This window comes from Pieris napi, chromosome 9 (genome assembly GCF_905475465.1).
Source record: "Pieris napi chromosome 9, ilPieNapi1.2, whole genome shotgun sequence".
NCBI classification, from domain to species: domain Eukaryota; kingdom Metazoa; phylum Arthropoda; class Insecta; order Lepidoptera; family Pieridae; genus Pieris; species Pieris napi.
The window spans coordinates 6,982,487-7,007,418 of NC_062242.1; the positions used below are offsets into that span (position 1 = coordinate 6,982,487).

The 24,932-nt window shown below is 31.0% G+C and overlaps 1 protein-coding gene and 1 non-coding gene across 2 annotated transcripts in view; both read left to right on the plus strand.

Moving 5' to 3' along the window:
* Nucleotides 1-24,932, plus strand: part of LOC125052332 (kinesin-like protein CG14535) — a 255,440-nt gene that overhangs the window by 25,302 nt on the left and 205,206 nt on the right. Inside the window, exon 3 of the mRNA XM_047653106.1 lies at nucleotides 16,115-16,187. Coding sequence (XP_047509062.1) covers nucleotides 16,115-16,187 — 73 coding nt within the window. The remainder of the gene's footprint in view (nucleotides 1-16,114; nucleotides 16,188-24,932) is intronic.
* On the plus strand, nucleotides 3,716-3,799 carry Trnal-cag. The gene has a single exon. It is a non-coding gene; the product is annotated as a tRNA-Leu (tRNA).

The following is a 24,932-nucleotide window of genomic DNA, read 5'->3' on the forward strand; positions in this document are numbered from 1 at the left end:
AACTTAATGGCTGTAAATTACACTCGAGTTGACACAATTACAAAGTATTATTTAACAATAAAAGACTCATTATGCAATTAAATGGAATCTCAGCCGAAAATAATTAACAATTTTGTTCGTCTGTTTCAATGAATTAAAGTCTGCAATGCCGGAATAAGCTGCGTTTCTTATAAACTTAATTGGGTCTCATTAAAATTTGTCGTTAGGTACACTACAAACTTTTCATTTATATATATTACTAAGTAAGTAAGTTAATATGCTTATGTTTGTGATGACTTATTTTAATAAAGTAGCTTCAATATATTTTTATTTAAAAGCAATTTAATGAAATATAAATAAAATTAAAAAACATGCTTTTCATATTTTTTGAATATGTTTTAATATATTAATGTATCTAAGTTTTAAAATGGTTGGCTGTTCATTAATAACAAGTTTAAAACTGCGTTTCTTTAAATGAACTAATTTAAAATCGCCGTTATCCAGCCATTAGTTACATTCATATTGAAATTTTATTAAAAATATACCTTTTAAGTTAAAAATAATCAACGTCAAGTTTCTAAAGAATATTTTTCATACCGAGCATGTGTTAAAAAGCATTTTCAAAGTAAATAATTAAATGTAGTGGTTAACGTGTAAAAATACGTGGGCACATCATCCGTAAAACGAAGCCCAGTGCATTTTCGATGACAACAAATTATAAACAAGCGTACACGTGTGCGCGGTAGACTTTTTAATTTATGAGCGATAGCGATAAATAATTTCTACGTAACTTCTTACACTCCTTGGTAGTGTTGGACGTCTAGATTCAGGGTTGTAGTGCTACAGTGTTTTTCTTATATAGCTAATTTTGCTAATGTCGCTAACTTAACGTCGTCTTTACAAGTACTTTGAAGGTCTTTGTGTTAGGTAGTTATTCTATATTAAAAGACATTCATTCGATGGCACAGTAGCTAAATAGAATGTTACAGTCGGAATTTCTGGTTTACGTCATTGATTTTAACAGATTATGACGTGATATAAGTGTAGATTTGATTGTCGTGCAAAAGTTCCAATTTTTTTTATGTTACAAAAAATGTTTTTTACTATATCTACAATAGTGAATAAGCTTAAACTGAGGTAATGTTCATTAGAAGTAATAAAAAACCGGATAAGTTATCGAATAAAAAAAAGAAATTAATTAATTTTACGAATGCAAACAGCATGTGGTGCCATCTGTTGACAAAATTACGGATATAAAAGAAACCTGCCACTGTTCTTGCGCCGGATAACAAAACAAAAAATGTTGTATATCAGAAAGTGGTTTAACAGTATCGCAATATTGGCGCTAGAGAGAAGAGGCCTAATGTGTAAAACTGCCATTCTTCTTTCGCAATGGCAAGCAATAAGACATTTCTGTTTTTACGAAAAAGTTGTATTAATGTTATTACCTTAATGAAATCCTAAATGAACACGATATTATTAGACAGGCGGAACGAAGTTCGCCGGGTCCGCTAGTTATTTATAAAAGTCTCAAATGAATCATGTTTCTTCATGAATGTGTGTCCTTCTGTATGTCGTGGTATATTAATAGTCACATTTAATCTAATAACTAATTAGCCGTGAAAAGCTCTTATGCCTTGTACTACACATTAAATATTTCATTGAGTGCTGGGCTGGGAGCGACCTCACGGAAATATAAGCAGGTATGAACAAAAATACACACAGTTCATTTTTCATTCATGACAATCTACTAATAGGTTATATTTTTCAGCTTTTAGAAACGGGATGAAATTTTGATAAATATTTTGCTTATGATATAGCAACATTATATTATAACATTATGTAGGTAAAGTGTATGTTACCATCATAAAAATCAAACGAAATAATAAAATTGCGATACAATTGCATGGTTTAGTGGTTAGTGAGTTTTATACCGGCGAAACTAAATAAATGGAGGAAATCTAAACACAAAACCTTTTGTTCTAACGATACATGAGAATGCTGATCTTAAATTAGAGATAAAATTTGACAGTAGTTTTCTTTAATGCTAAAATTAAAAGGCTAAGCTAGAACTGGTTATATAGAAACTCGTTGTTCCGTGAACCCACTGAAAACTTAAAGGTAATATTGACACTTAGTAAGATGAATTACCATAAACGAAAGGCAATTGACCTGCCTCTAGATATTTAGTAAAGAACCCTACTCATTGACTCGTAGGATATTGCCTGCCTCTAAACCAAGCTGCCAAGGGACACTGAAGTACCATTGTGCGAGGATTAAAGAGCTATGTTAACTGGATATGTACATTTTCAACAAATTTAAATATTGTTTTAATATACCTTGATAATATCACTCTCATCTTTCATACTGAAAATGCTACAAGTAACTTATTATTGTTTTATTTGTATGTTTTATATTAAAAAAATCAGTGGCGCTACAACCTTTTCTTTAGGTCTGGGCCTAAGATTTCTGTATCTGTTTCATGATCATTTGTCTAATAGGCAAGTAGGTGATCAGCCCCCTGTGCCTGACATACGCAGACGACGTTTTTAGGTCTAAGGCAAGACGGTTTCCTTACGATGTTTTCCTTTACCGTTCGAACGAATGCTTAATGTGCGTATGCTTCATATACGTTGTTTAATATTTAAGAAGAAATTCTGTTCGGTAATACTAATTTAGATTTGATAATACTGAAATTATTGTATTTTCCTAGTATTTCTTGAAAGTCTATTGATTCTAATTTATAATTAATATTTTTGTACCAATACAATTGAAGAGCCTGTAGAGTGGGTGTTAATAGGTGGAGGTTAGGCCCCTTGGGCTCATCTTGACTTTTTTATATGAATATAAAATTTACTAGTATTGGGGGCCGTTCGCTGGCCATGCATCGTACTCGTGAACGGGTTCTACTCGTGGTATCTGGTCGGACTTGTGTCTGTGTTGTCTATGCAATCATTTTTTTTCCCTTGATTCACCTTGTGTAAGCGTGATTTTCCCACAGTAAAGTAAGTCCGTGCTCCAACTTCACCGCGCCTTGCTGATAGAGTAAAAGTTTGGTTTCATTATTAATTTATCTTTAATTATCATACTTAATTACAACATGTGATTGTAAAACACCTTAGCTATTTAAAAGAGTGATGAAAAATCAAATACCTGTTCTTCTCGTCTGTTCTGCCTTCGTTGACGAAGACCTTCGTGACGACTGGCGGTAAATAGAAATTTATTCATAAATGTACATTGGTTTATTTTATTCCTCGAAAACAATATAAACATATCCAGTACCTATAACTCTCCGTCACTCATCTTGCATTAGCCATTGAAACATCCATAAATAGAGCCACTCTGGACAATACCTAATATTTTGTAGCGAAGTGGGAACTGCCTTTATTCATCACCCTTCTGATCGATACTTTTTTAATAATGAAAAAATTTTCTTTTATTCTTCAGCGAAGTACAATGACTTATGTCTAGTAGATATAATGTCTTTTGTGAGTAGTAAACAAAATAAGTACACTTAATTTGGTCAAAATCAACAAAGAAAGTTTTATTTTATCGCGCTTTTATTCAAGTATTTGTAATAAATAAAAAATAAAATAAATAGAGATTTGTTTTGTTCTGTATAGGTGTAGTAATAATCTCTTTGTATTATAAAAATCACGATGGAATATGTACTATAACATTCTACATTAAACGCATATTATGTTAATAGTATGACTATTTCAACCAAATTGGTATCGTCAGGATGGCCGAGCGGTCTAAGGCGCTGCGTTCAGGTCGCAGTCCACTTCTGTGGGCGTGGGTTCGAATCCCACTTCTGACAAAATCTGTTTTTATTTTTGGTTAATTCAATCAGCACACTTATCTAGTAACTAAAATGCTGATTTAAATAAAACAAAAACAAAATTCTTGAACAACGTAATAAATTCTCATAACAAGCGACAATCCGTATGAATTTAATTCGGGTTGTTAAAAATGTTAGCGAAAAAAAGCTCTTCCGCTAACGATTGCATTACCTAAGTGATACATGTTTAATAAAGTTAAAGTAAGTAGTAAAAAATAATTCTAAGTACTACATCAAAATTGAAGTTATTTCTTCGATGACGTGATCATTGTAGGATTCTTTCAGCCAATTATTGACTCAATCATTACAAATCATCTGTTTCAGAGTAAGACTACAGGTCTCAAGACAATACAGTCTTTAATAGACAATATTTCAACAAAAACCCTATACATTAAAGAATTCATGTGCGGTATGAACAGGCCATACATTGACGATTTTATCGATGAGTCAACTGTAATTAATCGTTCAACAATTTGAATCTTATCTCTCGGTTTCTTTTAATGTCGAGTGGTTTGTAAACAATTTGTCATTGTAGAGATTAATTTTGAGAAGATGTAGGTACAGATTACATTTGATGAATGACTCCATATTATTATGGTTTTTAGTTATATGATTAGTAAATAGAATTATTTACTGATCATGAGATCTTTGGTTTTAATTTCTGTGACTGAAAATAAAATCATAGCGATTGTTATCCTATTTGTTATTGATTTAAGTTCACCACATCATTTATAATGCATTTTATACAGTATATATATGTTACAATCCATCTATTCTTAAATATGTATATGACAATTTGTAAAAATTTGACAAAAATTACAATAAAAATATTACACTCCCAATTTTAGTATTTACTAGTATTTTTTTTCTTAAAATAAATTCCGTTGTCTGTAAAATCGAATTAAAAGACGTAGTCACGTCAAAATGCGGATTAGGTACCAGATAGGCGCCTAACAATGCTTTTATGTTAATTTATGAGCCCACTACGGAATATATCTAGTTCTGGATATGTAGTGTTCATTCTGTAATATTCGCGATTATCTATAAAAAAAATAGAACTATTCTGGTATATTTCTATGAAGATATATCTCTTCGGTATGACAAGAGGTTTTACCTCAGCACCTAAAATTAATTAGGAGTTACAGGATTTCAAACACGCGCATTTTACCGTAAATCCAAAATCGAATTGGGTAACTTAAACGTTATTCAATATAAAAATAAAACTGCATATATTCCACGAATAGCACTAAAGCTGTGACTAAAGTGACGCGCGGGCAAGGTAGCAAATCCACATGGCTTCGGCATCAAAGCTACGGACGTGCGTTATTGTTGTGTTCCTGTTGCAAATTACTTTGTATAATTGTCTGGAAGTTAACTATAGAATGGATATTTTAACGCGAAACTCCTATAGATTTTTTATTCAGAGCAAACAAGAGCTAACAACCTTTTATTAGTCTAAATGTTTATTAGTAATTTCATTGTTCGTTTGTTTATGGGAGTGACACATGTCTTTGATTTTTGGATCTAAGTGCATTCTACATCTATAATCGGATTCGAGAGTTAAATATGAGTGTCGTATGGCAAAAACGCGCAATCTCTACTGTGAATTTTACCGTAACATGCTAGCATTATAAAGTGTTAATTGTGCACGCAAACATAAGAAATATATGTAATTTCAGGTGAACTAATTTATAAACAGATTGACATTGCTCTTATTATTTATGAATAACACCGAAAGAAAATTATCAGTTATCATTTCTATTTAAAATGGTTTCATTATTCATTTTAGGTAAGTTTATGTAGGGTTATTTTGGAGATAATGCGAACTATATCGGTCTTGAGGAAACAGGAGATACACTTACCCGGTAATATGCTGTATAAGGCAAATGAATACATTCGGTATAACTATTATTATAAGGATTATATTTCTCTGGACATTTTGTGACAGTAAATGCGTCAACGGGGCCGTTGTTCACTTTGAAACATTGAACTGTTAATGGTCGACGAATTGGTCCAGGATATTGTTAAGTGATCTTTAAATGTTGCGAATATTCTAAGTTTAGAAGCGATTAGAAATATATTTAGCATATTTGGGATCGATAACTTGAATTAAAACAACGAAACGGGTAATCACTGATATCGTTTACAATAAAGTACCTTTTAAATGTTTGTTTAATTTCTCGCTTGGACTATGGATACTTAAATTCATACATATAAAATAGTAAGGTTTCTTTTAGTAAAATTATATCGGTTACATATCACCGAAGTCAGTCTTTTATACGAAACGGGAATGCTTGAATAGTTTTAGCTGGAGATTATTTTTTTCTACCATACTTATCTGTAGGCACTGTAAAACAAATATTTTATTGGCATTACTTTTTTCAATTACACACGTATGTTGTAAGAAGAAGAAATTAAATATATATGAGGCCTATAGTCCAGTAACGACTCCTTCCAAAGTTGTTCAGTAAAAGCACTGTATAATAATCACCTTTTGGCCAGATCAATGAAATAGTAGTAAATACATAATTATGTAATAAAACTCAAACTATATAAGATTAACCACTCTCAAAGTGTCTAATCTTAATGTTAACATTATTTGGACATAGAGATAAGCATGCTCAGTAGAAATAGGAAAAAGCAATAAATTATCAATAATTACCAATGAATTAATAATTTATCGCACTTTATTGACCGCACATTGCGTGTCACTGCGCAGATTTTGTCAATAAATACCACATGTGCGTGAACGAGATCAAAGAGTATCCTGTACAAATATACAACATACTCGAGCATACACAAAAATTGTGTGTGTGTGTTAAATCCATAACTCCACAATGGGGCACAGGGCTTTTCTGCGTCTGTGTCCCTGTGTCATTGACTATTCTTTTAGGCAGACCTTTCTGCGCTTGAAACACGACTTGGCTAAATTAATAATTACAGTACGACTAAAATCGAACCGAAGATTGGGGTTCGATTAATTTATTAAACTGAACGGTACATTTTAAAAGTTAATTTGATTTTATTTAATCATAAATATCACGTTTACCTAAGTTCTCATTTTGAGATAGCTCCCGAAATAGCCCCTCAATAATAAAATAGTAATGTATCCATTATCCATCGACCCTTGTAGTAAAATTGCGGATAAATGACTACCCTTGTGGTGAAAATGTTTGAGGGTGGTTTTGTACCTAATTTCAAAGCCCTAGTGATTTTGTCTTAGGGTCTTCCGTGTTGGGGCACAAAAATGCAACGGATTTTCCCTAGAGGTATATTACGATTTTATTTGTTACATATTTTGCGAGAATATAATGTTTATAAATTTTTACTTTTCAATTAATAGTTTGACACAATGCAATGGGCTCATATGGTTAATTTTGTAAAGATTAATATGTCAGTTATATCCATTATATTTTCAATATACATTAGAATGTATTACTGTTTTAGTTTCTGTGCATACTTCCTTTATCAGTAGGTATTTCTTCAATTGTCAACAATTACTATAAATTTCTCGATGTAAATTTTATAAATATGACCTTTGCATCCGAAATAAAGGGTAAATATAAAAACATATGAACACCTATTGATCAGAAATTGTGAATGTTTTACGTAAAATTACAAACATACTTCATACACTAAATTCAATAGTTCACTACGTAGAAATGGCGCCAAAACCAAGAACCTCACAGCTGCAGCGCCTGTACTAAATTAATCGCTCCCTCTAGGATACCAACGGCTACACTTTTTTTTTGTTTGAACTTAATCTTATAATAAAAATACATTGAGGCCGTATTTGCGTGTTTAGAGTAGGTAAATGGAAAAATATTTTAATATTATGACTTTAAACACTATCATTTCAAAAAAGTCGCGATTGTTTTATAACAGCACGAGCTTCCGTATGTCTTTACTAGAGGGCGTGCATATACATTTTTTTAAGGTGTCGAAAACTTTTATTATTTTAAACATAATATATATTTATATAGGTATTTGTTTATTACTTAAAATAATTTAACAAATAGAAATATTAGTATAATATTATTCACAAATCAAGCCATTTTTAGAACAGCGCCCTCTGGCGACGTAGTTAGTAGAACTGCCCTTTGTATTCCATTTCAAACCATTGGACTCGACTGTTTCGCCCCAACATAAACTTTCGTACGCTAGAGGGCCGATATCTCAAACTCTTGATTTTAACTGCTTTGTTGTTACGAAAATTATTATATTTTGAATAACTTTATATTTTAAGTAATACGCACTAGTACAAAATTTATAAGTTTTTAGGAATGTGTGATACTTTCTACAATTAATAGGTTAAAATCATTTGTTTTTCACTTAAATTATTCTACTGGACGTATATTTTTTCCAGATCAAGCAAAATTTAAAAGCTACAAACAAAAGTGGATTGAGGAATGCTAAAATTCCTTTTATCTTCATGATCAGAGGAAGCTTGCACGGAATTCCCTTGAACTTGCTGCAATTATTTTAGACGCGATTTGGAGCGAAAACTCCAACATTCTTAGCTTTACTGTAAAAAATTTAAATTATTTTGTTAAATTCGATAATAATTATATAATGTAGCTTTAGCAATTTCCATTGTCTCCATGGTATGATTATCTGTTGCAATGAGAGCTTTTTTTAAATATATCATTATGAATATTACACAGCACACTACGCTCGCCACTACACTCGCCGTGTATGGCAGATATGTGGATATTTTGTTTGGATGTTTTAACAGCCGCGGTTCAAATGAACAAACTCCTTGGTCCAAATCACATAGGTACTACCACTGGGCTAACACCGCGCTAAAGCAACTTTACTGTGCCCAATTTAGATAAATTCACAGCGATAAAGAGATATAAATAATCGCTTGGACCATGATAAGTTCGACAAAATCGAATCTGAGGCAGCGGAATGGGGAATATTGAGGGAGACAGATATTTTGAGATGTAGAATAAAAATAAATTAATAGTGATGCGACACAAGTATATTTTAATCGGCCATCTTAGTTTTGTTCAACTGTAAATACATAATTATTATGGATTTAAGATGTTTATACTTTTTGAAGTATAAATCTATTTATATTGTTTTAAAGAACAAAAGGCAAACGGGCAGGATGCTCCCTTAACACCAAAGGGCTCGCGAGTGCGTTTCCGACTTACTATTTAAATGTTGAGTATTAAATTATTGAAGACTGTTGAAGACAAATGTTTTCAATAATTATGATGCGATGAAGATCTTTGTGTGTTGCTCTAGTTTATAGGCTATATATGAAATATACTTGTAGTTTTTGCTTCTGTTTTCCTCTTTCTTGTCATCCCTTTATTCTTAAAAATTATCAGTTAACTTGTCGTATAAATGATTAAATACCTTAATCACAGGTAAAGGTGTACTTACGTATTAAAACCTTATTATTACTACAATATGTTTAATGATTTATAAGCTATCAATTAAAACAACGATTTTTTTTAAAGACAATTACGCCAATTGACCTAGTCCCATGCTAAGCTGGTGAAGCTTGTGTTATGGGTACTAGGCAACGGATATACATACATATTATAGATAGATAGACATATAAAAACATATTTAAACACTCAAGACCTAAGCACAACACCAAATGCTCATCACATCGATGCTCGTCTCAGCCGGGGATCGAACCCGGGACCCATGGATTCGCAGTCAGGGGTACGAATATGTATTTGTCTATTTACTATCTATATTTAATAAAATAGAAATAGATTGTTAATAAGATTAGTTATTACTTTAACCTATTTTGGCAAAAACCTTAGACCTAGTTTTAACAAAACTATTGGTACCGAAACTTGAACTCCAAACGAGGTCCAAGCGTTTTAAGTGATGTTTGGGTAATGTTATATCATGCCGCGTGATGTTATGTAAAAGCCTATGTAATCAATGAGAAGGTCAGGGTGAATGGTTAACCGATAGGTCCCGATTTGTTGAAAGTATTCAATTATGGATATTTTGGGATTTGGACGGATTCCTATCGGATTTAGCGGTTCTAAGTTAATAAATTCGTTATATCGTTTGATTTATAAATCAAAGTTGCTAAAATCATATTTGGTTATAAGTAAAAATGCGAAAAATTGGGGAAATTGATTTACTTCCTACTCCTACAGTTAACTTAAATTATATATAACAAAAAATTATTATACCAAAGATAATATAGCCAAAGATGAAATACATAATATTTACAAAACTTAGAAAGCACAAAATCAATAAAAAATATTAAACACATTTAAATAAGTAATACCTAATTTGGCTGCGTTGTGTGATAGTGTGATAGAGAGGGTATGTGTTTGAGGGTGTGGTTGTGCTCATGATGCAGGATATATCATATAGATATTCATAAGTTACCGATCTGCTGGCTTTCCGGTTAATGGTAATTTCTGAATTAAAAGCACTTTTGAATCGTCTATCGTTATTACAGGTGGTATTACACCTGGCAAAAGCTCGAAGTTACTCCTTATATACATAACAGTATCACATAAGTTATTTTGTCGTACTACATAGGTTTCAGACACTTAAGTGGTATTTCTGTATTTTTATATAACGTTAATCCATAAAAGAATCTCAATACTGTCATATTTTGTGCTCCTCTACTGTCAGAATTAAAATCAATAAACATCATTGTCTTTATACATTTATATATGTATATGGAAATTAAATATATTCCATTATATACACCTTGGTTCAGATCTGTTTGCTTATATTAAACAGGTCTAAATTTAGCACTAGTTTTAAATTCTATCAAAAGCCTCTTCAACTTCTTCATTCCTTCCGTATTTTGGAGTCGGTGTAAAATGTCTGTCCTATCTCTCTTTTCGGTGTATTTCTTAGCCCTACTGTAGGTGAATATTACATTTAATTCTTCATTTGCTAAGTGCAGCGTCACCCCCGTGGCTGACGAACAATCACAAACAGACAAACATAACTAAGAAATATTGTGACAGATGCTCTCTAGTTATTTTCGTAATTTACGAATAGACTAAGAGCTGGCGGTTGTATTTATATGACAGATAATATTCCTGTCATTTGGATTCTGTTAAAAACAATTTTCAAGCAATTAAAACGTTCGTTTCGTTTCGTTGACATAAACAAAAGACTTACGTCATTGCAATCATACTCACTAACTCCGGAAGCTTTGGGACGCAAAATGTGTCTTGAACTCCCAAACGAGAAACTTTCAGCGCTCTAGTGGCCTGTGTTGTTCTTTCACCTCTCGCCAAGTGCTGGCTTTCAGCTGGAGCAATTCCTCCCTTACTTTGACGATCCAGCGGTACCTAGACAATTGCAAACATTCAAAATTATTTTTTTATAAACACTTAAGAAAAAAAGCACCTAAAGAAAATTTACGTTCTAAGGTTGATTTCAATTAATTAAATGAAATTTAACGGTCTGACGAAGTCTGTATACTTAAAATCTTATAAATTAATACGCGTGGAGTGAATTCTGCCAATATGATTATTACTTTTAGAAGAATTCTTTAAAACCTATGTACACGGCCAAACAGCAAGCAGTGGTTGGCAATAAAGACAAGAAGATTTTATTACTTTTTTAATATTTTTTTTAAATATAGTCACAAATGTAAAAACCTATTTTAACAAAGATATTAATATTCATCATTATTATTTTAAGGAGTGTGTCGCCTGACGACGCTGATATGTCAGTCGACGTTGATATATATTATTTTTACAATAATAATATATACATTCGTTTTACATACAAACTTAATAAAGCATTTATATCAGTATATTATTAAAAATGTTATTTAGTTTTTTAATATTAGTGTGTGTCTATACACAGCTGTGTAATATACTATTATATAACACTGACTCTTAGCCTCCAACCCCTGTCTTTGAAGTGTCAATTATTTTGGAAAAATAACATTTTGTGAGATTACATGTAATTTTAAAGCTTTCTCTAAATTCATCAAAGCAAATGTTTTTAATTAAGTTATTGTACAGATGCAGAATTTCCGACTGTTTCTGCTCAAAACTTAATTTATATAATGAGGTATTTAGTTACGCTTAAATTTAAATAGATGTCGACCTCTCAGTCTTGATACTTTAAATAAGACTTTTCAACATATCTTAGTTATTCAACGGATATATAAAACTTGGATACAAAAATCTATTTATTTTTTTATGCAGATACAATTTTTGAATAAAAATCGGTTGTCTGTAAAGTCGGTTTACTGACGATAGTTGAACGTGACAACGTCATAAAAAAATATTGATGGGATGGTTGAATTTAAAAAAAAAAAATAATAATAATTTGTTTGATAGGTATTTTGTATGGATATAGAGAAGGAGGTAAATGGAAATCACAATTGAATTGATCAAGTTACATTTATTTGTACGCATAAATACAATTATGTCAATTTTAAATGGAACGCCTCAGAGCGAGGTAACGCCGCATGAGTCATGTTTTTTCGTGCGTGCAGCCGGCTCCATAGAATTATAAGACGTTGTCACGTCAAAACTATAATTGTTATTTATTAAATTCCGTTAACCGTGGTGACTTCAATTGATAACAATGACATTTAACAAATTTCCCATAACGTGCTCATGAGGTTATAACTACGCCCTTTCGAGATGAGATATGCCCATTGCAATTTTGTGTCGGGTCAACGGGTTAAGTTATCAGAACAATAAAAGGGCTTACCAAAAGTCAAAATAATATATGATGTATGCGAGACCGCCTCTGAAGCTCTGTTGGTCACGCATTTTATTATATAACAATTATACATGATAATATTATTCCAAATAACACACAAATATAGGGTATTTACAATATTCCTAACCTAGATAGTAATAGTAATTAAAAATGTATAAATAAAAAAGTTAAATAAATTTAAAAAGTTTGGTTCCTGTGGCAGTCTACCTTTTATGCCGTCAATATTTCCTTGCAGTATGTATATTTATACGTTGAATGAGGAAAGCACCAGCTTTGGGGTCATGGGTACTATCGACCAGGCGCCAACTTAAATCTTTAATGTGTACTTGCACTCAACGGCACAAGATTCTCTACTCCAAAGGTAACAAAATCAAAGTTTGGTTCGATTTTCTACATTGAATAATGTGATGTGACTAAAGCGCATCCTAAAAATTAAATATGTTAAATTGTCACAAGTAACAAACTTAAATCATTAACAGCAAACAAATACAAACACGAGAGATTTTTCAATATTATTTTACAGAAAATACTACATCTGAAAATAGTGGTAATATAGACTACATTTAATAATTATAATAGATTGATATTATAAGTATCTGTGTGTATATAGACATATATACATTATACACATTAAAATTACGTGGTAAAGTAAAACCCCTGTATTCATAAACCTCAAACTACCGTTTCGTCCATATCACCGTCGTCGTAATACTTTGAAAATAGCACGTGTCAGAATATTTACCTATTTTCGACAATAAACTTACGGGTTTATTAAAAAGGCCGTGCGTACAAAGATGGAACAATTTAGGGTCGATCTCACTAATGCCGGTGACAATTCGTTCTTGGTCTGATCTTAAAGGTGAAATATTCTCAATCAATGTTTTTTGTGATGGTGTATATCGGCCCTTAAACTAGAAATCTGCTGGATCAAAAGTCAGCCGGAAAATAGCAACCTCAACTAAAGGCAACATGTATTCTAAAACTATTACATTTCATTACTATGCTGTCTAGAATTTAGATGTTCAAGCGTAAAGAGAGTTACTGTAATTTACCTCGGTTAACGTCGTAATCGTACTTTTGTCTCTAAGTATAGTAATTTGTATGAGTGATGAATATTAACCACTGAGTTAGTGGTTGCCTGGAAGAGATCGCTCGAAAGCGATAAGGCCGCCAGTTGCCCTCCTTTTCATTTAAATATGTCAAATGTATTATATTTCTGTATGCAACGAAGTGTTAATGAATAAATAAATAAATAAATAGATTTGTTAGGTAAATCTTTAATAAGAAAACATACTCGTATATCGGGGCAAGGATGTTCAGATGATGTAAGGTGCTACCGTCCTCAATGCCGGCCGGTTAAGAATTTGTAGGTTTCTTTAAAGGCCCCTGTAGAATTGTTTCATAAATATGTCGATGGGCATACAATATTTAATTTTGATTTATTAATATTACCATAAGACTACATTTGCTTAAAAGTTATTTTCATATAAAACTTATATTTGTTAATATAAAACTGAACTTGAACTTTGTTAATATAAAACCTTATGAATTTACATCTTAGACATCAATGAAGATTCGTATCATCGATTTAGCTTTCTCTCTCAGCTAGCAGTCTTGTGCTGAAAATTGGGTAGTGTTTAAGATTTCAAAAGGCCAGTAACACAAATCAACTCATGGATATAACCAAGTCTACTGTGTGTGTTGTGTGATACTGTTCCAACGCCGTATCTGAGCTATATTTCATTTAAATATTAAACTTTGGAATAAGACATTTATTACCCAAAACTCGAACAGCTGAAGTATCGGACAAGACAATTTATACTTAAGGAAATAGAATAAAAAATAATTATTTGAGTTAATATTTTGATTTTCCACCGCGAAAGCTAATTACTCAATTTGTCAGAATAGGACTTCGTAGGTATAATTTGTCGGCAAAACGTTTGGGTGGAGGTAGCGCGGGAAATGAGCGTATTTGTCTTACCTGTTCGGTATGGCTGTAGTGCTAACTTTTTTCATAAGAGGCTGTTGCTGTCTAACTAAACTATTTTCACGCTTAAAACTATACAATCCAATTAAAAACTATAACGCATTTTATTCACAATCGAGGACAAGAAAACCATGAGGTTCTAAATGTGTGCATTTTGATGCTACGTGACGTTTTCCAAATTTGAATGTAATATCATAGAGTTGAGTTCATGATTTGATAATGTCTGATGCTATAGAACAAGAACAACAAAAACTATCGACAAAAAAACCTATAAGCCTTTTAGCAATGGATGAAATGAATATCAAATCAAATCAAAATCATTTATTCATATAGGTACACATATGAAAGCCAAAAAAGAAATACATATTAAATGCTTCTAATTTTACATTTACAGCCAGTTCTCAAATCAAGGGTGTAGAACGGAATAGATGAACTGGAAATAAACTCTCCGCCACTCTTTTTAATCGCCAAGTTTTTTGTTTTACACAATGTTTGTAATATGCTGCAACCATTAAACCATATTCCACATAACATCTTAAGTAATTAATAGTTAATTCATTATAATAAAAAAAATATTGGTTGTTTGTAAAGTAGGTTTACGATCGAGATGTTTACGTGATAACGTCTTATTGGTGATATAAGTTTTTAGTAAGGAATTAATGAAGATAACAATTTTTTCAAATTTTAAATTACATCTATCGTTTTATTCACACTTTTGATGATAAATTTCGGGTGTAAAATGACAAGTTTACTTATTCGACTATGATATACATTTTTCTTCATACATTCACGGAATGACTGGCAGCGCTCGAGATGAGACGGGAGATCGGTCCGTCTCTCTCTCGTTATACCTGCGATCGCGCTCGTGAGGTTTTGGTGTGACACAAGTTTCTGAACATGTCACCCGACTAAAACGATTTTAAAGACGTTATCACGTCAAAAAACAAAGATTTGTCCTCTATCAGCTAATACCGATTATAGTCTGAGCTTATCTTTGTTTGCACACAGAAAACACACCCGTTTATTACATCGGGTATTGTAAATATTAATTAGTTTTTACAATACCCGCTGACAGTTTGGCTCCAAGTTATAAGCTGGAACTACTTTCAAAGTTAACTTGGCTACGTTTAATAAATGTTGATTATTAAACAGTCCCAGCCAATATGTGTGGTGGAATTTATTTAAGTTTCTCTAGAATAGTTTTAATGTTATTGTATTTGGATGATATTACAATTGCATACAATAGTTGCTAAACATTTACCATGTCTTATAATGTATTTCCTGTACTAGAACAGTTATTATTTTCATACAATATCTTATTTTTAGTGTATATTATAATTTTTCCCAATTTTATCGCATCGATTTTTTTTATAATATGTAAGAATTTCCACTTTTAAATTTAAATGTTATTTTTTAATAATTTCTTGGGTTTCTAATTGCTTTTGTTTTGTATTATTAAAATTATATTTTTGGTGGTTTGTTTACTCGTAACACAGTTTTTTTAAACCAGTACGGAGGGAGGAACGTGATTTTATTACTATTTTTGATTTTATTGAATATATTGTAAAACTAAACAATAAATATAAATAAAAGTGATTTTCTATCTGTTTCAGAACAACACCTCGCTTGGTCGGTTCAGATTCATCGTACAAGTTGAGTCCTCACGAAATTGAAGCGCTCAATGTGGTAAGAATATGTTTATATTAATTACAGTGTATACTCTTTGTAATGTCAGTCTTTATAACGAAAAACTCTTTATACCGTAAAAATGGTTTAGATTTATTTGGTTTAACCTAATACCCATACATTAATACTTTCCTCCCTATAAAGAAACCTCTCTATAATGCACAAAAATACTCGGTCCCTTGAAATTCGTTATAAACAGTTTACACTGTATTTACATTCGACTTCCAAAAATTTATTTTATTTTTCTCATAATTATTATACCTTTACAGTTATTACCAATGCGATAGAACTACACTTTAATACCCACACCTGGATAATTCTATAATTAAAAATGCAATTTATAAGAAGTTATATACCGACATCTTATAACTAATCTCTTATAATCAAACAAGCAACAAATCAGCCTACCTCTATAGAAATGTTATTAATTAAATTTATCGCTCGCGTGAGTGGCGCCTCGTGTGGGCGCGTACATCCAACAGTTGTGCCTCAGATTCTTACTTGGAACCCGTAGAGTTTCGATAGGTAATGGGTAAATTTATTTTGTATTAGCTCTAACATGAGACTGTGTGTGGCTACATATGAGGCCCACACCATTACGCTCCACTCCTTGTTACTTTTGACTAAAGCATTGTATAAAGTCATTATTGCGCTGATAATCGTTAAGCAATAAGCTATTCGCAATATAAACTGGTTTCTGTATGCCTTTTTGCATATCTGTGCCGCCAATATACCAAGATCCGCAGTTATCATAATAATATGATCTTTATGCCCGTAATAATAATAACAATCCAGCGGCGCTACAACCCTTTATGGGTCTTAGCTACAGATGCATCAGTTTCTTTGATCATTTTTATTTCATCGACAATAAGGTGTGTGCCTTGTGTCTGACTTGAAATATTTATAGTTTGTTGGGCCTTCTAAACTATATTACTTCAAAAGAAACCTATTTTGTAAAACATTTAATACTCTTGGTAATACTAGACTAATCCATAGAAATAATAAATTTGTTATTTAATATTTTTTGAATTTGGAGACGGTTCTACTAAATGGAATTTCAAAACTTGCCTTGATTACCATTCAATGAAATGAATCTTGAACCATGAAGGCGAATCTTGTCTAACGAATTATGACTTGGCACCGACTTCCAAAAACTAGCGTAAAAGGATCTTTATACGCCTTTTATATTAATAAATGAATAATCATTTTAACAATTATAATGTAACATAAGGTCAATTAATACAATTAAAAATACTTTACTTAACACTTTATTATTTATTTTAGAGTCAGTTATATTTTATGTAAAACAGACATTTTTATATTAGCGATAAACATGTTGCAACAAACCATAATATAATTTTATTTTGATTAAAACAGACAGGTTTCAGAAGGTCGATCTCTTTGTGCATAAAAATTGTCAAGGTAATTAATATGGAAATCCTAGGCCCTTAAAGAGTAATTCCATAGTATTTCTATTATTGCTAGAAACGTGTTAATTTAGTTGGCTTAATGTTATCAATAATGTTAAAGCCAGAACTACTGTGTAAACAGATTAAATTAGATGGAATACAAACATAGTTATCGAGTATTTGCGTATAAGATAAATATTATTTGCTCGAGGGTGGGGAAATCTTACACGCAAAAACTTACAGAAAGGGGCTGTTTAGACAAATTTTACAGTGAATTATTTTGAATTTAATCAACGCTTCAAAATTAATAGAGAATCGATCCGGTTCGCTTATAACCTGAAATTTTTACACATAGGTTTATTATTTGAGTTAAAAAATAAATTTGTTTAAGATATATATATAATACAACAACGTTTACATTGTACAAAGAACAATGTATAGCAAAGTACATGACAGTATGGTTACCACATAATTTGCAATAGCGATATCGATATTTAATTTTAGTACTATGTAATCTAAGGTTTAGTGACAACCACGGTACTACGGATAGGTATTGGAGCTTCATCAGACTCGGGTTTATTTAGATGCCGCCATGAGGCTATTTCTTAAAACACTTGCGTCAGTTAATTTGTTAGTTATAGAAAGTTTGTAGAATACAAAAAGTTCCAATTCACACATGTTTGACCTGTCGCGCGTCGGCATACATTTTTCCTTGTTCGCAAATCATCAAACAACCGGACATAATGTGTCATTGTCAGACAAATTCTTCATAAAACCAATTTAAACATGAATTTATGACTTCTTTGAAAAGGGCAATTCACAGTAAATTAACTGCAAAGTTCATTACAATCAGGCGTCGGATGAAATTATTCAAAACGACACGAAAATAGACCAAGATATGACTAAATTGTTTCAACGTACATTTATCGCGTAATTTTACTTTGGATTTTTCAGTCGTTTGATTAATATTTTAGAGTTCTTAGAATCAAATCGATAAAAGGACCTTTTATATCGTCTTTGTAGCTTAGCTGTTGTTGGTAAAGACGTATACCCTAAGTGGGGCAATGGAACGTTCAGAGTTTCAGCCCATGTCAACCTAAAGGTTCGTGCTTCAGCCACAACTTAACTGTTTTCTATGTTTGTAACACCCTGTGATGTCCCTGGCTGATCACCTTCGTACTTCTAAATAATATGTCTGCTGATATGTCAGTCCTATAGTCACCGAATTCACACGCATGGGCATTTTGAATGATTGATATCTCAAAATTATTTTATTTATAGCCTTATATCAGAAATACAAAATACATTATAACTATTGTTTTTCTTAATCTACGATAACCGATTCTGTGTGCCTACGGGCAAAGGCCTTGTCCTCCATTGTCCTCCATTTTTCCTTATTGTATACCAATCTCGTCCAGGTCTTAGTCTTTCCAGCCATATCTCAAATACGATCGTATAAATATTTTTTCATTTGCTTTTTCAAGGCTTAACCTTGGTTAGGATAATTTAAACATAATTTTTTCTACCAAAGCGTCGATTTATAACTAACACGCTATTTGTCGAGTATTCTGTAATAGTACGGGAGGTAGCAACGTTTTCGAGAAAGAATTTCAGGTCAGCTGATTTTGTGATATGTCTTCCTTCTTGCACTTCCGGTTAGAGTCTGGGCAATCTGGCTGGCGGTAGCGGTTGCGTTCATTAGTGCGCATCCTATCTGTCCAGGTAATAATCCTGGATTTTAAAAGCATTTTAAGAAGCGTAATTTTTAATTTTTCGTTTTTAAATACGTCTACCTGACATACTTTTTTTATTGCCAGACATTTTTCACGTTGCTAACTATGTGCCAGACGCGATTTTAAGTTTTATTTTTATAAAAATTTCAAAGCATTTTAGAATGTCTGTAATTTTAATATTATGTTATTTAAATATAAGGAAAACTGAAAATGAATTTGCCAGACATTAATTCGGTTGTTAAGTCTTGAATTAAAATGATAAAGTTTTGCAGTATGATGAAGCATTGCATTTTAAGAAGCGTAATTTTTGATTTTTCCTTTTTAAATACGTCTACCTGACATACTTTTTTTATTGCCAGACATTTTTCACGTTGCTAACTATGTGCCAGACGCGATTTTAAGTTTTATTTTTATAAAAATTTCAAAGCATTTTAGAATGTCTGTAATTTTAATATTATGTTATTTAAATATAAGGAAAACTGAAAATGAATTTGCCAGACATTAATTCGGTTGTTAAGTCTTGAATTAAAATGATAAAGTTTTGCAGTATGATGAAGCATTGCATTTTAAGAAGCGTAATTTTTGATTTTTCCTTTTTAAATACGTCTACCTGACATACTTTTTTTATTGCCAGACATTTTTCACGTTGCATGAATTATTCATAACTTACATTTAGTAATTAGGACAATTTAAATAAAGTGTTGATTATTAATTTTAATCTAATTTTATATTCCTTTTTATGCTCGTACTACAAGCCTTATACTGCAATACTTTTTCATTTTAATTCAAGGCTTAGCAATCGAATTAATGTCTGGCAAATTCATTTTCAGTTTTTATTATATTTAAATAACATAATATTAAAATTACAGACATTCTAAAATGCTTTGAAATTTTTATTTAAAAAAAACTTAAAATCGCGTCTGGCACATAGTTAGCAACGTGAAAAATGTCTGGCAATAAAAAAAATATGTCAGGTAGACGTATTTAAAAAGGAAAAATCAAAAATTACGCTTCTTAAAATGCAATGCTTCATCATACTGCAATACTTTATCATTTTAATTCAAGACTTAACAATCGAATTAATGTCTGGCAAATTCATTTTCAGTTTTTCTTATATTTAAATAACATAATATTAAAATTACAGACATTCTAAAATGCTTTGAAATTTTTATAAAAATAAAACTTAAAATCGCGTCTGGCACATAGTTAGCAACGTGAAAAATGTCTGGCAATAAAAAAAGTATGTCAGGTAGACGTATTTAAAAAGGAAAAATCAAAAATTACGCTTCTTAAAATGCAATGCTTCACCATACTGCAAAACTTTATCATTTTAATTCAAGACTTAACAACCGAATTAATGTCTGGCAAATTCATTTTCAGTTTTCCTTATATTTAAATAACATAATATTAAAATTACAGACATTCTAAATTGCTTTGAAATTTTTATAAAAATAAAACTTAAAATCGCGTCTGGCACATAGTTAGCAACGTGAAAAATGTCTGGCAATAAAAAAAGTATGTCAGGTAGACGTATTTAAAAAGGAAAAATAAAAAATTACGCTTCTTAAAATGCAATGCTTCATCATACTGCAAAACTTTATCATTTTAATTCAAGACTTAACAACCGAATTAATGTCTGGCAAATTCATTTTCAGTTTTCCTTATATTTAAATAACATAATATTAAAATTACAGACATTCTAAAATGCTTTAAAATTTTCATAAAAATAATACTTAAAATCGCGTCTGGCACATAGTTAGCAACGTGAAAAATGTCTGGCAATAAAAAAAGTATGTCAGGTAGACGTATTTAAAAAGGAAAAATCAAAAATTACGCTTCTTAAAATGCAATGCTTCATCATACTGCAATACTTTATCATTTTAATTCAATACTTAACAATCGAATTAATGTCTGGCAAATTCATTTTCAGTTTTCCTTATATTTAAATAACATAATATTAAAATTACAGACATTCTAAAATGCTTTAAAATTTTCATAAAAATAATACTTAAAATCGCGTCTGGCACATAGTTAGCAACGTGAAAAATGTCTGGCAATAAAAAAAGTATGTCAGGTAGACGTATTTAAAAAGGAAAAATCAAAAATTACGCTTCTTAAAATGCAATGCTTCATCATACTGCAATACTTTATCATTTTAATTCAATACTTAACAATCGAATTAATGTCTGGCAAATTCATTTTCAGTTTTTATTATATTTAAATAACATAATATTAAAATTACAGACATTCTAAAATGCTTTGAAATTTTTATTAAAAAAAAACTTAAAATCGCGTCTGGCACATAGTTAACAATGGGAAAAATGTCTGGCAATAAAAAAAGTATGTCAGGTAGACGTATTTAAAAAGGAAAAATCAAAAATTACGCTTCTTAAAATGCAATGCTTCATCATACTGCAATACTTTATCATTTTAATTCAAGACTTAACAATCGAATTAATGTCTGGCAAATTCATTTTCAGTTTTTATTATATTTAAATAACATAATATTAAAATTACAGACATTCTAAAATGCTTTGAAATTTTTATTAAAAAAAAACTTAAAATCGCGTCTGGCACATAGTTAACAATGGGAAAAATGTCTGGCAATAAAAAAAGTATGTCAGGTAGACGTATTTAAAAAGGAAAAATCAAAAATTACGCTTCTTAAAATGCAATGCTTCATCATACTGCAATACTTTATCATTTTAATTCAAGACTTAACAATCGAATTAATGTCTGGCAAATTCATTTTCAGTTTTTCTTATATTTAAATAACATAATATTAAAATTACACACATTCTAAATTGCTTTGAAATTTTTATAAAAATAAAACTTAAAATCGCGTCTGGCACATAGTTAGCAACGTGAAAAATGTCTGGCAATAAAAAAAGTATGTCAGGTAGACGTATTTAAAAAGGAAAAATCAAAAATTACGCTTCTTAAAATGCAATGCTTCATCATACTGCAATACTTTATCATTTTAATTCAAGACTTAACAATCGAATTAATGTCTGGCAAATTCATTTTCAGTTTTTCTTATATTTAAATAACATAATATTAAAATTACAGACATTCTAAAATGCTTTGAAATTTTTATAAAAATAAAACTTAAAATCGCGTCTGGCACATAGTTAGCAACGTGAAAAATGTCTGGCAATAAAAAAAGTATGTCAGGTAGACGTATTTAAAAAGGAAAAATCAAAAATTACGCTTCTTAAAATGCAATGCTTCATCATACTGCAATACTTTATCATTTTAATTCAAGACTTAACAATCGAATTAATGTCTGGCAAATTCATTTTCAGTTTTTCTTATATTTAAATAACATAATATTAAAATTACAGACATTCTAAAATGCTTTGAAATTTTTATAAAAATAAAACTTAAAATCGCGTCTGGCACATAGTTAGCAACGTGAAAAATGTCTGGCAATAAAAAAAGTATGTCAGGTAGACGTATTTAAAAAGGAAAAATCAAAAATTACGCTTCTTAAAATGCAATGCTTCATCATACTGCAAAACTTTATCATTTTAATTCAAGACTTAACAACCGAATTAATGTCTGGCAAATTCATTTTCAGTTTTCCTTATATTTAAATACCATAATATTAAAATTACAGACATTCTAAAATGCTTTGAAATTTTCATAAAAATAAAACTTAAAATCGCGTCTGGCACATAGTTAGCAACGTGAAAAATGTCTGGCAATAAAAAAAGTATGTCAGGTAGACGTATTTAAAAAGGAAAAATCAAAAATTACGCTTCTTAAAATGCAATGCTTCATCATACTGCAAAACTTTATCATTTTAATTCAAGACTTAACAACCGAATTAATGTCTGGCAAATTCATTTTCAGTTTTTCTTATATTTAAATAACATAATATTAAAATTACAGACATTCTAAAATGCTTTGAAATTTTTATAAAAATAAAACTTAAAATCGCGTCTGGCACATAGTTAGCAACGTGAAAAATGTCTGGCAATAAAAAAAGTATGTCAGGTAGACGTATTTAAAAACGAAAAATTAAAAATTACGCTTCTTAAAATGCTTTTAAAATCCAGGATTTTTACCTGGACAGATAGGATGCGCACTAATGAACGCAACCACTACCGCCAGCCAGATTGCCCAGACTCTAACCGGAAGTGCAAGAAGGAAGACATATCACAAAATCAGCTGACCTAAAATTCTTTTTTTTCAAACGTTGCTACCTCCCGTACTATAATGGATAATTAAATTTATCAGCTCTTAGTAGAATGAAGATTTACACGGATTATTCATCAAATCCCTTCGGTTTGCGCATGAGGTGTGTTGAAAGGCTCTATAATGAAGAAGGTTATGGTTCATATCCACAGATGTGTCGAAGTGTGGTTACTAACTGCCAGCCGTTGATTCGTTTGAAACTGATTGATATATTAATTTCCAGAATTATTCAGCCCAACACAGCGTCGTGTATTAAATAAATTATCTTTAAATATTGATAATTATTATCTGAACTCTTAACTTGTCCAAATGAATTAAGAAATTGATTGCCTGAGTATCAATAATTGTATTAAGAAGTAAAGTAAGTTGGCTTAAAAAGCAAGTTGCAATCCCATTATATAGAACCTCTTATAAATATACTAATGTCATATTACATAAGTAGGATATTATTAGAATCGCAATGCCATAGAAAGGTACACAGGTATTACATACTTTTAAATGATGACCTCATTGGTGACCCTGTTTCTAGAATCATAAGAATTGTTACAAGAAATTAGTTTAAATTTTTTCTATGATTGTAATCATGTAACTAGTTAATATATACACTTGTTACACTTGCAATCAGAATCAGAGACTTCCTGTAGCTTCTATGCAAACTAGACTTCAAAAGCTACCACAATACGTAGATGCATGCCCGGCGCCACAGTATGCTGAATCACTGCAAGCTAATAATGTGAGAATAATGCGACTCCCTATTTTCCTCTAATGACTCGTGAAAATCTGTTTAGCCAAGACGGAAGGGTGTCTTGTATGTAATTGTTTTAGTATTTCTCATATTCAAAAATAAATGTTCTTAATCGCTTGATACATGTAGCTGTGTAAAAAAGAATCGTAATATTCATGAAAACATGAAGAAAGTTGTTACGTACACCTACTTTCATACATAGTCCGCGCCACTACTCATTGCCGATGGGAATCCTGGAACTAAATTTATCGTTACAGTGAAATATTATTTTATTCGTTTTACGGTAAAACATTAGAAGCAAATCTTGGAGACTAGTTCGCGAATTTCATATAAATTTATGTTACATTGGGGTAAATTAGCTTTGCATCTAGCAATAGCAACATATTACTACGCCGCGCTACTCGCTAGCGCCGCGTCTATCGGCAATCAGTCGTGGCGCGGACTCTAGACAAAGAATTGTCTATGTCCGAGCTTTAAAGAATAAATTGAACTGATATTTAGAAGCTTCCGTAAGTGCAAATTCATGTGCATTTAAAGCAGTAATCAAAATTAATTTCACAACAATTAAGTCGTTAATCTCTGCCAGTAATTCATCATCTATTATATCATAATACGCTTGACTTTTCCTTTAAAATATAGGAAAGGGTAGGTTAAATCG